The 12,559-nt window shown below is 51.3% G+C and overlaps 8 protein-coding genes across 9 annotated transcripts; 5 read left to right on the top strand and 3 right to left on the bottom strand.

The window, feature by feature from the left end:
* Nucleotides 1-170: 170 nt before the first annotated feature.
* On the bottom strand, nt 171-2,285 carry PV05_06436 (actin-like protein). The gene is made up of 2 exons (XM_013459175.1): nt 1,062-2,285; nt 171-1,007 (listed from the first exon to the last, which is right to left on the bottom strand). Exons 1-2 carry the CDS (start codon nt 2,145-2,147, stop codon nt 945-947), a joined length of 1,149 nt encoding a protein of 382 aa, XP_013314629.1. The 5' UTR covers nt 2,148-2,285; the 3' UTR covers nt 171-944.
* Nucleotides 2,286-2,612: 327 nt separating this feature from the next.
* On the top strand, nt 2,613-3,212 carry PV05_06435 (uncharacterized protein; the record flags this gene model as incomplete). The annotated part of the gene is made up of 2 exons (XM_013459174.1): nt 2,613-2,679; nt 2,728-3,212. The coding sequence occupies 2 exons, from the start codon at nt 2,613-2,615 to the stop codon at nt 3,210-3,212; spliced, it is 552 nt and encodes a 183-aa protein (XP_013314628.1).
* A 724-nt stretch (nt 3,213-3,936) lies between these two features.
* On the top strand, nt 3,937-4,578 carry PV05_06434 (uncharacterized protein; the record flags this gene model as incomplete). The annotated part of the gene is made up of 1 exon (XM_013459173.1): nt 3,937-4,578. One exon carries the CDS (start codon nt 3,937-3,939, stop codon nt 4,576-4,578), a length of 642 nt encoding a protein of 213 aa, XP_013314627.1.
* Nucleotides 4,579-5,252: 674 nt separating this feature from the next.
* Nucleotides 5,253-6,077, top strand: PV05_06433 (uncharacterized protein; the record flags this gene model as incomplete). Its single annotated transcript, XM_013459172.1, has 1 exon — nt 5,253-6,077. One exon carries the CDS (start codon nt 5,253-5,255, stop codon nt 6,075-6,077), a length of 825 nt encoding a protein of 274 aa, XP_013314626.1.
* Nucleotides 6,078-6,384: 307 nt separating this feature from the next.
* PV05_06432 (uncharacterized protein) lies at nt 6,385-6,774 on the top strand (the record flags this gene model as incomplete). The annotated part of the gene is made up of 1 exon (XM_013459171.1): nt 6,385-6,774. The coding sequence occupies one exon, from the start codon at nt 6,385-6,387 to the stop codon at nt 6,772-6,774; it is 390 nt and encodes a 129-aa protein (XP_013314625.1).
* Nucleotides 6,775-7,135: 361 nt separating this feature from the next.
* Nucleotides 7,136-8,641, bottom strand: PV05_06431. Of its 2 annotated transcripts, XM_013459170.1 has the most exons (3): nt 8,255-8,641; nt 8,062-8,200; nt 7,136-7,973 (listed from the first exon to the last, which is right to left on the bottom strand). In XM_013459170.1, exons 1-3 carry the CDS (start codon nt 8,589-8,591, stop codon nt 7,832-7,834), a joined length of 618 nt encoding a protein of 205 aa, XP_013314624.1. In that variant the 5' UTR covers nt 8,592-8,641; the 3' UTR covers nt 7,136-7,831. The 2 variants fall into 2 exon arrangements, with proteins under 2 accessions (XP_013314624.1, XP_013314623.1); XM_013459169.1 differs by having other exon boundaries at nt 7,136-8,200.
* Nucleotides 8,642-8,811: 170 nt separating this feature from the next.
* Nucleotides 8,812-10,120, top strand: PV05_06430 (uncharacterized protein). The gene is made up of 2 exons (XM_013459168.1): nt 8,812-9,462; nt 9,515-10,120. Exons 1-2 carry the CDS (start codon nt 8,835-8,837, stop codon nt 10,057-10,059), a joined length of 1,173 nt encoding a protein of 390 aa, XP_013314622.1. The 5' UTR covers nt 8,812-8,834; the 3' UTR covers nt 10,060-10,120.
* PV05_06429 (uncharacterized protein) lies at nt 10,109-12,241 on the bottom strand. The gene is made up of 2 exons (XM_013459167.1): nt 11,987-12,241; nt 10,109-11,726 (listed from the first exon to the last, which is right to left on the bottom strand). The coding sequence occupies exons 1-2, from the start codon at nt 12,002-12,004 to the stop codon at nt 10,266-10,268; spliced, it is 1,479 nt and encodes a 492-aa protein (XP_013314621.1). The 5' UTR covers nt 12,005-12,241; the 3' UTR covers nt 10,109-10,265.
* Nucleotides 12,242-12,559: the final 318 nt, after the last annotated feature.

The raw sequence follows: 12,559 nt of genomic DNA, 5'->3' as shown, positions 1-12,559 counted from the left end.
AAAAGAGGACAAGGGCACGCAAGGAGGGTTAAAATTGGCGTCATTGTCCCTGACAGGTGTCCGTCTCCCCCAGATTCGATGATACTCGCATGATGCCAGGAAATTGCATGAGGCAAAAAGTTCCATGTTTTCCTTCGGTCTGTGCCGTGCGAAAAACTTCAAACTCGTGCACGTGATTGGTAGAAAGGCGACCTCGATCAGTCATGAGATTCACCTTACAGGTGCTTGGGGCAATGTTTTAGTCATGCCGAGCCTCGTCAGCGCCACATGCGAGAGACTTGCAGATGCTATGGGGTAATCGATGAAGCCTGCAGGCGGGGAGAGTGGTTTCCTGGGGGTAATAGAAACCTCACCGCGTCCTCATCATCCTCCAGTCCTTCCTTCACGTTGCTCCATGCCCTGAAAAAATTTTCAGCTTCATTGTCCTTTCGTGCTAGGACCTGCCGACACGTGTCGGGCCCCCTGAGACAACAGAAGAAGTATCCAAATGTAGTCGTCCTCGTCAGCATAGGCCCATGGTGTGTAGACAGTAGACTTGAAACTGTTCAGGCACAATGCACCTTTGATGTCCTGAACCGGCAGAGGCTTGTTAGCATGCAGCCGGTCCCATTCCGAGCCGACACTTGGTCAATGATCCCCAGGTTTCGGGTGTTGTCCCGTCCCCGCATGCTTCTCAGTGACAGTGCCCAATATTATTGATCAGCAGATCCTGCACCGACACTCTCCGTCCTTCCGGATCGGCGTGTTATTGGGCGAGTGAGGGCGAGGGGGCAGCGCGGTCGTTCCAGACGAGGCCGTCGACCGCCTCTGTGGTGGTTTATCCTCCACCGCTGAACTATCGACCGGCAACATGGTTCAGTTGGGGGCTCACGGGCTTGTGGTTTCGCGGTCATGACCGCATGTCTAGGACTCGTGACCCCCAGTCTCGCGGTCAACGTCTAGATCTAAGAGAACTTGGAATGAATGATGTCGGGGTTTTCATGCCAGTCGTCGATGCTGACCCACATCTGTTCTGGCGTCAGTCACATCTGAAATGCCGCCATCAACAAGCCACGACTTACCTTTCTGAATGTACTCAGTCCTGCCAAGATACTTCCTCCAATCCAAGTACTGTACTTCCGCTCAGGAGGCGCAAATATCTTGATTCGCATGTCCTTGACTGCCAGCCGTTGCATCTCGTACAAGAGGCGGTCAGGAAAACCTTTGCACAATGTCGTACCGCCGCTGAGGACAACGTTTCCAAACAGGTTCTTTCGAAGGTCCATGTCGGTTCTGTTGATAGCATCGACCACCATTTGATGAACACCAGGGTATTCCAATCCAATCAACTCCGGTTCAAACAAAATTTCGGGGGCTCGAAACCTCTCTGCTCCAATCTTGATCTTCTGGCCATCAGGGAGCACATATTCGACATCTCTTTTCTCTGTTTTCCATATCCCTTGTGCCCAGTCTTTCTCTTCTTTTCGTGGATCCAGAGCCACGTATGCGGTTTTTTCTTTCATAATTCTGACAATTTCCTTTTCTGCACTGGTATGAAATACGTGTCCATTCTTTCTGAGGAGAAGCTGCATGTACTCGGTCACGTCTCTCCCTGCCACATCAATCCTGCGGATACTGCTTGGGATTGCGAAGCCTTCATATACGGGAACGGCATGGCTGACCCCGTCTCCGATGTCGAGGACTATGCCCGTCGTTCGACCACTGGCATACAGGCTCAAAACAGCCTGTATGGACATGTATATGGCGGGCACATTGAATTGTTCAAACAGTATCTGTGCAGCGGTGTCTCGATTTTGTCTGGGATTCAAAGGCGGTTCGGTCAGGAGTACAGGGTGTTCTTCGCTTAGAGTTTTCAATTCTTGTTCATAGACATAAGTCCATATCTTTTCCATATCATCCCAGTCCGTAACAATTCCATGTTCAAGTGGGTATGTGATCTTTAGTAGCCCTCTCAGCTCCTGCGCCCGCGGCCCAATGAAGATATCTCCTTCTAGAGCTCCAGCAAGTGCGCGGACATGCTTCGGTCGGCCAACGTAGGACGGAAAATATGCTGCAGGGAGATCGTTTCCAGCGAAGCCAGCACGAATTGTACCACTGCCGTTGTCTAGAACGATTGGCACATTGTGCAGGATGCCACCGTCGGCCATTGTGGCATCAAGTTTTGATGGTGATGATCAAACTGGTCATACAGCCGTCATGACGACAAGTGTGGGAGTCTGTACAAATTAGTAGCCATTGAACGGCATTGATAGTGATCTTGAAGACGCCGACCGTGGATAAACAATTTCCAGGAGCAGGAGCAGGAGCGCACCCGCGTAGGCCACTTAGACGCGACTTCGGAGATTTATAGAGAGATTCTGCCACCGCCTAAATTCGACCCTCTTTTGAAACTTGTCTTGCGGCGTCGAAACAATCTACGCACTCGACCAGCTCAACTTATCATCACAGCTACATTGTTTGCTCACTTGTTCCCAAACTTTCTTGACTGTTCCAAGATTGTTTCGCTCTCAAAATGCCGAAATATAAGTGCTTTCTACTCCTGTTTATGAACGTGACTAACTCTCGCAGCACTCTTCTGTGATTATTGCGATGTCTACCTCACCCACGACTCTATGTCGGTACGAAAGGCTCATAATGCCGGCCGAAATCATCTCAGGAATGTGATCGACTACTATCAGCGTAGGTACGGTGGTGCGAAAGATAAATACAGTCTCTGATGGGGTGCAGAAATTGGTCACGAAAAGGCACAATCAGTCATCGACTCGATTACCGCCTCATACACAGCTGAAGGCCAGGTAAATCCTATGCTTCAGCAAGCTGGTCCTGGATTTGGCCCTCCACCTCCAGGATTTCCAGCAGGAATGCCACCTCCACCGTTCGGTATGCCTGGTGCTCCTACGCCTGGGCCTGGCGGTATAGTTGCCCCTCCGGGAGGTCGTGGTATGCCTTTCCCTCCATTTCCACCAAACGGCGCTCCTCCTCCGAATCTCCCAGCTGGGTTGCCGTTTCCTCCCCCTGGTGGATTTCCTCCAAACTTTCAGATTCCTCCTTCCGGGGCTCCTGGCAGTTTTCCACCACCTGGTCAACAAGCGCAACAAGGTCCTCCGGGAGGGCCAAGTCCCGGACCTGGCTCCGTTCCAGTTCCAGGCCAAGGTCCGCCGCCAGGATATGGCATAGGTGCTCCACCAGGAACGAATGATTACAGACGCTGAAGATATGTCTGGACACGCTCAGCCAAGATTTTCGGCATCAAACAGGCTTCAAGCTCAACCCGTGTCGGGTCATGACCACTTGACACGAATCCAAACGAAATCGAGCGGCCGCGTTTGTCTCAAAGAGACCGACATCATCATCGATCAGACCACAACGCTATCTCCGGCAACATCAGCTGTGGTCGCTTTGGGGCTTAAATGCTGATGGATAGCAGCCGCAACACAGCTTTCGCGGTGATCTAAAAAGTGATAGCTGAGGCTCTGCAACGTTCATTAGGCAAGAATGTTTGGCAAGAAGCTCAAATTGACCATTGCTTCTTTTAGCTTACGAGTAAGGGACTAGAATTGTTGAGAATAAAGCTTAACACAGTGTAGCCACTGAAGAAGATGAGGTCTATCGAGACGGTATTCGGCAGGCGTGGTTTGCTGGGAAGGCACAATGAGAGGAAGGGAGGTCTCACCGCACGCGTTTACTCAGTTGTGTCACTCGTTTCAAATGTTTGACGGTGTCACCTATGGCTCTTCCCGAGATATTGTTCACTTTCATCGGCTCATTTCTCTTACCCATCATTACCGTCGTCGCACTCGCCCTGTTCGTTCATTGCGTACTTTCTTACCGCCAAACCCGCGAACAACGAGCCCTCCGATTCGATTCAATCCTTTTTTCGCCTCAGATATTTCGACCTCCGCGCAGGCCTGAAGAGGAATCGCTAGTTTGAATGCCATGTCTGACAAAGCGCAAGATCAGCATGGCAAGCCTATGCCAGGTTCAGCTTCTACCTCGCCCATTAAGGAAGCGACTAGCACGTCAGCTTCTTCGAACACTTCATCTCCAGCATCATCTCCAGGTCGGCAGGACAAGCCACCCAGCATACTGGACAGGATTTTCACATCCAAGAGCAAGGGAGTGAAAGATCTAGTTCTTCGAGACATAAAAATTCGGACAGAATCGGACAATAAGACTAGGAAACAAGCCGAAGAGCACGCACGCAAAGCTCAAGGAGCTGCGGAGGACAAGGCTAGTGAGAAGAAACACAGAGCTAGCAAAGACAATGCACAACAATACAGCGACGATAAGAAGTCGAAGAAGGCAGAGGAAAAGAAAACAAAGCAACAATATGATAGTGGCGTATTCTGGGGCTTCGATCCAAATGCAGGTAGGCTTCGCTCAGAGAGCAGAAACTCAACCACCGGGAAGGTTGGGGCTGGCTTGGATAAGTCATTGCTACAGCCTTCGGAAATCTTGAACCCAAGGCCTGTTCGTGGAGAGACATGGGGCGTGCATCATGGCAAACCTGATAAGCACGACCGTTTTGGAGTTGCCATCCATCTGGAGGACGAGGCCGGTATTGGGAGCTCTTGCTGATGAAATGATGGTGGCAGCTTTGGTGAAAGAGGCTGGGGATGTTGTTGATGGACATGTTGGCCGCACCTTTATTCCCTCCCTACGACTTCCTTAAGACAACCACCGCAGTCACAGGCTCCACTACATTTATGCAGACAGAATGCACCATTGAATGCCGAGAAGTGATGAGCTCTCCGTGTAGTCAGTAGGGTTGTGCACGATGGGACTATCGGCTGCAGAGTCATCGAAGTGTCCTTTCGTCTGTGTATGCATTATGCTGCGCCAAAGGACGATATCATTATATTCTCATCTGGAAGCTGTCAACTTACGTCGATGGTCAGCTGCAACATGCCAACTTCCAACTCCTCCATACAACAGGGGCAATGCCATCATCAGCTTTGCAATGTAAGAGCTCAGATCGAGTCTCGCCAGTACATAAACTGAGAGCAGTAGGCTTCCGAACCGAGCTCTCGGAATCCATATTTCTCCGAGCCGCGACTGCTTGTTTCGACGTCGACTTCAACCTCTCCTCACAATATGTAGATGCCGCAACTTGAGAGCAGCCACCATTTCCTAGTAACCGCCAAACATCTAGAGAGCTTACCTACCATATCGGACACAATTTCCACAGGGTTTGCAAGGAGTCTGCAATACTGGCGAGATGGGTTACAGTCACCCATGAACTTACAAGTACAATGTCAACACGACATCTACTCACTCTTCCCAACGAAATTCGCAATCACATATGGGCTTTCGTCTTCTCTGATCAACATGTGGTGCCTACTCAAAACACCTTCGGAGTCCAGGAATTGGGGTGCGAAACCTGTGCTGCCGATGGACACCCGTTGCCTCTAACAATGAAACAGACCTTCGAGCCGCTGCTGACTTGCAGGCAAATGTTCCAGGAGGCAGTACACATTCTACAATCCTCAATGACAGTTGAATTGCGAAAGGGGATACTAGACTTTTCCTGGCTGACATGGCCTATCCAGCCCATCAATCACAAAGTTCGGTGCCTAATCCTGTGGGCGCACATCCACCAGGACAACAAAAACCAATGGGGGTCTGGTATCTCCCTTATCGGAAGAGCATTCCCGAACCTCGAGGAACTGGTGATACACGCACATATGCGCCCTCCAGAGAACTACCAGTTATTGTCCGACGCAATAGCCCTTGCCGCGCCTATCGTGCGTTTGGGCCGAGACAAACGCGACACCAAAGTCACCTTGAACTTCAACTATTCTTGTCACCGCGTGATTATTGATAGCCCTGAACTTGGGAGGATCACAACGGATGACTCGGTCGAGGAGCATGAACTCGTGTTGCAAGACCTTATCGAAGATGATGCTTTCGTCGAAGCGGTACTGGCACAAGACGAGGACGAACAAGCAATGGCCGCAGCGTTATTGCGAGTTGTACAATCTCATCAGCAGCCTTGGTTTGAGAAATTGGGCCGACGCCGAGAACAACAGCGTCGACAACAGGAGCAACAGGAGCAACAGGAGCAGCAGACGGAATAAGCGGACGAAGTTGGAGGCGGCCTATACTTAAAGGAGTATCTTTCTTCAATGAGAGTGTTCAGAGGCGGCTCACGTCCGCCAATCAACGTCTTCCCGGCGCTGCGCACGCGAATTTGGTGGCAAACGGCTTTGGTCTTGAGAAAGGCCCTGCCGATGTGACATGACTCTGGGGCCCTCTGGCACGACCGGACTGTCCCTGGCCAGGCTCCACTGTGATTTTACTCGAAGACCTACACCTCAAGACGTACACATCTTTTCGACTTTGGCATGCAAACTGACCTACGGGCTCGTTCGTTCAGTGCCAAAAATGACGCTTTTCCCAATGAACGCGTCGTCGGCGGATTTCCGACTGAAAAAGCCAGACACTCTAGACTCAAGTCTGCCACACTCTTTTAACATTCTTGCCGTGTCTTCCACGATCATACCGCAACAGCCACGACTCGCCTCTCACTTGGTTCACCCCGGCAAGAGAACGCAATGCTGCTGCGTCGCACGCTCGGCACGCGAGCCTGAGTACCCCGAGATGTACGGGATTTGCTCCTACCCTCGATCAACCCGGTCCAACCAGGGTCCTCCGATGTTGAGACCTATCCCCTTCAGTACCTCGGGCGTCAATATCAAATACGCCAGCAAGCGAGCGCTGGGACGACGTTCCTTCCGGGCACAGCCTGACATCATGCTGCCCCCTTATTCGTGAGCCTTTCGATCTGATGTTTGAGGTTTATTTGTTTTGCAACGGTGAACAAGAGCCCTGAAGAGATATACAGGTGGATCGAGCTTGGTCAGCTACATGGTTAGACATTTGGAGGTACAGACGGTGACTATTTGGCTCGATGTATTTCTGTTTTCTACTCCTAGAGCTAGTGTCCACGTCGGCTGAGAAGCACATATCACGCCTTTCAACCACCTAAACCCCTGGGTACGCACAGGCTTTGTCGGGTCAAACTACTGACTATCGTTAGGCAACGTAGCCATGGCGAAGGTAGATCATAAACACAAGTGATAGGAGTCCTAGTCTATATAGCTCGTACGCTTTTTTCTGCTAGACGGTGTGGATTCTGGAAACTGTGTCTCATTGAACTAGTCCAGTATTTCACTAGGCACATATACACACATCTCCTACGTCTAGACGCTTGATCTTTGGTCGCAGCTGGATTTGCCCTAGTGCCCCAAATACTTCCAGCAAAATAACAGCTAGTTGGACGGATACCCTTTCAATATTGTTGCACACCAAAACTCATAGTTAGTGTATTGGCCCAAGGCCGCCTCTCGCTTTCAGAGCCCATCAACGGCTCGGATCCCAGTAATTCAGGCCCAAGAGCGAAGGTAGGGGTAGCTGGCGGACCGTGGAGTACTCGACCAAGGTACCCAGCTCCGGTGTCCCGGGAGTGACGGGATTCAAGATGCCCACACCGAGGCGATCTGCGTGCTCGCCCAGAGTGTCTGACAGGCATGGACTCTCCTTTCGTCATTACCAGCTGCATGTCTCACCAGTACTCGTATAGTTTTCATCAACAATCAATCAAGCTGGAATCCTGAAGCAGCTGCTGGAAAGACACATATTTCTGTGACCGGCCAATGATGCTTTGCCAGATAGAGAAGATTCTGTCAGTGGCTGCTCGTCGTTCGACATTCGCCGAAAGTTTGCTTCGTGGATGTATTCTTTGGTCTGAGGTCTGAGAGGTGCCGGTTTTGAAGGATTGCGTAGCTCGGAGAGAGGTAAAGGCGCTTATACCATCAGCTCGCGTACTCACTCAGTCCAATTGCCATCCCATTTCTTCGGCAAGGACGTCTGCAATGCCATTCTCGTACTTCTCCTCACCGGAACGAAGGGGTGGCCATTTCCTCATTTTCTTTCGGAGAGTTTCGATCTCTGATATTGAGGACTTCAGATCGCTACGATATGGTCAGACATGTGACTCACAACCGCCCAACAAGGCATGCAATAGACAAGCAATGTGTCTGAGGGGATGGAACAACTCACTCGAGCTTTCCATAGACGACATAGTCCTGCTGTGCCAGGGCTTCAGCCAGCTCGACCTGGTGATTGTGCAAGAGATCTGCGTTTGGCACGACCACGAGAGGAATGCCCACTCGGAGGACATCGAGTACGGATCCTGACCCTACAAAAGAATTGTTACTCCAAGACTCTTCAAGGATCAGACATGGAGGCTCACCCGCATGACTGATGACCATCCCTTCGGTTTCCGCCGAACGTCCTTTGACAGCTGCTATCTCCTTGCTGAGACCTGTTCTGTCAAACCCGAAACCAGTGACATCGACTTTATCAGCTTCCAGGGTCGTTTCCATTTCGTCTTTTCTGGCGTTGAAGATAGCTTCGCCCTCGTGATCACCATACTGTATCCGCAATTCAGTATACCCAGCTCGTTGTAATTCTCTGATGAAATCGGCCGCTAGAACCCCTTTGATCAGGCCATTGAAGGGGGCCGTTGCGCCTATGGTCACGAAACATCTCTTTGCGAATGGCCTGCCATGTATAGCATTCGCCATCATATCATATCCAAAATGCGATGGACAGTGTTGGACCTCGGTGAGCGAAGCAGATGAGGGTCCATCAAGGCCGTCCTTGCCATTTACAAACGAACAGGGAAACGTATTGATGGCTGTACTCCACTGTACACAGCCGAGATGTACGTTGGGCCATTCAGACCATTTCCACCAATACATCTTGGGGAAAATTAATGCTTCGAAGCTCTCCAATATGCACGCTCAAGAAACCAACCAAGCTGGACCATCATGGCCACTACAGCGCGGCATGTATGTCGCACACTGTTCCAGGTCAGCCGACAGATACCTGTGAAAAGAAAATGCCAGCCGCAACTTCTCGTACGGCATCGACAAGCCACTTCCTTTAGACCCCTGTCAACGACCATCTCACGGCAAGCGGACACTCCTCGTAACCGGCAAACTGACGACTCTGTCGAAGATGAGTCCGACGAAATCGATCCGAGTGAATACCTCACGCCCAGAAACATGATCACGGTCGCAGACTTTGGCCCAGAAGAACGTGCAGACTACGACATGCTCTCCAAGGACAAGCAGGAATCATACCTCGCCCTACAGAATCACTACGCCGCAGTGTTGGAGTCAGCCGAGGCCGAACGAGAATACAGTGACACCATAGACAAGATTGACAGACAAATCGAAAAAGAGATGGAACCGCTCGATTTTCCAGAATACCAGATCCCCTACAAGGAAGTGGGCTATTGGGCGCACAGCGAAGAAGACGAATTTGGTCAGGTAGAAGAAGATGCTCCATGGGATGACTCTGCGATCAGCTCTGTCGCCCACAGCGAGTTGGAGGTACATCGCGAGCTTCGAGAGTATACTCGGGTGATCGCGTGGGACATGCCACTACTCAATCGTACTAGCTCCGTGGTTTTCCATTCAATCGTCCCTTGCTGATGCTTATCCAGAATACACTAAACCATTTCAACCTCCAACGGAAGCCACCCCCTTACGATTCCGGTATACGACGTACATGGGCGAAGTTCACCCAGCTGCGAAGAAAGTGGTCGTGCAATTCTGCACGAAAGACTTGCCGAATCTCTCAGAAGCGCAGCGAATAAAACTGGTCAAACTCGTTGGACCGCGGTACAACCCTGATACAGATGTCGTCAAGATGTCGTGTGAGAAGTTTGAAGCCCCTGCCCAGAACAAGCGGTATCTAGGCGATTTGGTGAACAAGTTGCTCGAGGAGGCAAGAGATGGCAAAGACACATTTGAAGACGTACCCCTAGACCTGCGGCATCACAAGTCCAAGAAGCATGTGGAATTTCCGGAGGAGTGGAAGATCAAGCCGGCTCGAGTGCAGGAGTTACTGAGTGCAAGGGAAAATCAAAAATTCCTGGAGTCTGCCGACGCATCAACTCCTGACGGCCGGGAGACGGTGGAGAGCTATGTACGAACATTGAGTCAAAGTCGTTGGGGTCCAGCTGCGCAGAAGCAGAGGACACTGTAAAGATTCGATTGTAAAAACATGATCCTGTGAGGGAAAATTCAAGATTCTCATTCATTGAAAACCTAGCTCACCACAACACCTTTGGGCAAATGCGTTCTCGTCGCTGTAGCCTGGTCATGACCATACGTGTCGCTGTTCCGCACTCCGTCACGAGATGCTCCCTCTGCCAGTCACTCCCACCCGTCGCTACCAACCAGTCCATGCCCCTACTTCTTCCCACCCTTCCCCTGACCACCCTTTCTCTTGCCGCCACCACTCTTCTTCCCCTTCCCGTCTCCGCCCTTCTTACTTCCACCTCCACTTGCTCCATCCTTCTTGCTGTCGCCCTTGCCAACTCCACTTGCGACGACACTTCTCTCCTTCTCAGCCATCTCCGCCAACCTCTTCCGCTCCGCCTGCTCCTCCTCCCACCCCCTCTGCTCGATCTTCTTGATCTTGGCCATCAGATCGTTGGGTTCCTCGCCATTGCTGAAAGTCTCGGTCGCCAGGTCTTCATGCCCCACGAAGACGCTCCGGCGCTCCGGCGCGAGACACTTGTACTTCCTCGCTAGGGCTTGGCGCTGCTTCTCCTCTTCTTCGTCCAATCTGATCACGGCGAGAATGGCTTCTTCGGTCTCCTTGCGCTTTTGCTCTTCGGCCTCGATTTGTGCGCGGCGGTCCATTTCGCACGGACGACCCACGCCGCCGCCGTAGCGGCCACCACGTGGAGAGTAAGAGCGGAAGTGTCGAGAGTCGGTGCCACCAATCTGGTTGTGGATCATGCGCTTGGCGTTGTCGCCGACTTGGAATTTTCGTGCAGGGGAAGGAGCAGAGACTGGAGCACCAGGAAGGTTGCGATCACCGAGCCCGTAGCTGGGGTTGTTGCGACCACCTTCGACAAGGAGACTGCCCAGCCCGTAGCGCTGGCGGTACCAGAGTGGGATGTCGGTGAAGCCGACGGTCAGCAAAGTCTCGAGGTCGGTGGGCATTTCGTGCTTGTAGATGCAGCCTTGCTGGGCGAAGTCGCATTCACCTTTGCGGAGCCAGTAGGAGCAGTAGACCTTTTTCCCGGTGAGTGGGATGCCTGCGCCAGATTGCTGACCGGTGGTGGTTGCTGGCTTGATGTCGTCGATCTTTGTGGGGGTCGTTGTATTCGTATTGATGGTGTTGTCGGTGGTGGCATGTTGTCTCCATGCTGGTACTGGGATGGTGCCAATGTGAGGGCCCGAGTTGGTGGAGGTTTGGGCGGGAGTGTTGGTTTTGCTCTCTTCAGAGAAAGAGGAGATGCTGGTTGAGTCGCCTGATTGTTCGATTGAGTTGGGGAACTTGACAATCGGTATGATGGTAGATGCAGGTTTGGTGAATGGCGTGATGAAAGATGGTATCTCTGTTGATGGTTCGAGAGGAGCTTCTGACATGGCATGTGCAGTGGCAGTGGCCTTGCGCGGAGTTGTGTTCGTGTTGTTGAGTGATTCGACCACGTAGTATTGGTGACGAGCTTCCACGAGTCCAAGAGGTGTCATGCCGGTGATGTCGAATGCCGTCATACTGCGAGGAACGCCACGGATCTGGACATGAATTGGCAGTTCGTCCATTGCGATCAGTGGGACCAATGCACCATTCTGGCGGGTGATGAAGAATTGTGGGCTGAGATTGACCTGGTCAGACATTGTGATGTCGGTCTTGGTCTGGCAGGAGAGGTCAATAAAGTCAGTCATATATTTATGAAGATTGAGCGCAGCTATGAGTGCAATGGATTTGGTTGAGGATAGTGTGCTGGGGAGGGATCATGAACTGGTTGGTTGGGTCGATATATATGCTCATGTCCACTGCTCTTCTGCGGCATGAAGTGAAGACAGTGAGAATATCATTCACAATGCTCAATAGGACAAATGTTGTGAATAGGGCATATGGCTTGAATAGGGTAGATGGCTTGCGCGATACTTACAATATGATGGTTGCTCATTGCAGGTGAATACTGTGCCACTGTCTACACGTGAGGAAGTGACGAGGCTGAATGTCCCTCCGGAGCTGAAGTGAGGTATATTGATTTTAGAAGCTCAATGCAAATGATGGAGATGATGCCAGAAATGAGGATGAAACGTTGGGAGGAGAACAGTGACCATTACCAGAAGTTATAGTGAAGAACGTCCGCCGTTTGAGAGTTTGGCACGGTCAAACGGTCCAAGGCAATGAACGCAAGTCTGAACAGAGTGAAATCATAGCAAAACAGACAATGAAAGAGAGGCAAACAGCGGTCTATTGCGCAAACACAAACCTGACTGAACAAAGACTTGATGGCAGCTAGGTCTGACGGAGTGAGATATCTGCATCGTGCTTCCAGCTATTGATTTTCAGTATCCTCCTGCAGAAACATCAAACACAGGCGGCAGTCTGCATGGGCCTCGTTGAAGGAAAGGAAGGTCGGGAGGTGTGCAGCTGTTCTTTTTCGACATGGGCCAGACTGGGAAGATATCATTGTCAGGTGCTGCAAGATGCATCGTAAGGTACGTAGCCCTGT

The sequence above is a fragment of the Exophiala xenobiotica genome, assembly GCF_000835505.1.
Source record: "Exophiala xenobiotica strain CBS 118157 unplaced genomic scaffold supercont1.4, whole genome shotgun sequence".
Lineage (NCBI taxonomy): Eukaryota > Fungi > Ascomycota > Eurotiomycetes > Chaetothyriales > Herpotrichiellaceae > Exophiala > Exophiala xenobiotica.
This window is presented reverse-complemented; position numbering and strand designations above follow the sequence as displayed.

Coding starts and splice junctions, on each gene's coding strand:
- PV05_06431 (XM_013459170.1), bottom strand. CDS start 8,591: ATGATGGCGAATGCTATACATGGCAGGCCATTCGCAAAGAGATGTTTC. Junction 8,201..8,254: donor GATGGTCATCAGTCATGCGG/GTGAGCCTCCAT, acceptor ATTCTTTTGTAG/GGTCAGGATCCGTACTCGAT. Junction 7,974..8,061: donor GTCGTCTATGGAAAGCTCGA/GTGAGTTGTTCC, acceptor ACCATATCGTAG/CGATCTGAAGTCCTCAATAT.
- PV05_06436 (XM_013459175.1), bottom strand. CDS start 2,147: ATGGCCGACGGTGGCATCCTGCACAATGTGCCAATCGTTCTAGACAAC. Junction 1,008..1,061: donor GACTGAGTACATTCAGAAAG/GTAAGTCGTGGC, acceptor ACGCCAGAACAG/ATGTGGGTCAGCATCGACGA.
- PV05_06430 (XM_013459168.1), top strand. CDS start 8,835: ATGGCCACTACAGCGCGGCATGTATGTCGCACACTGTTCCAGGTCAGC. Junction 9,463..9,514: donor GGACATGCCACTACTCAATC/GTACTAGCTCCG, acceptor ATGCTTATCCAG/AATACACTAAACCATTTCAA.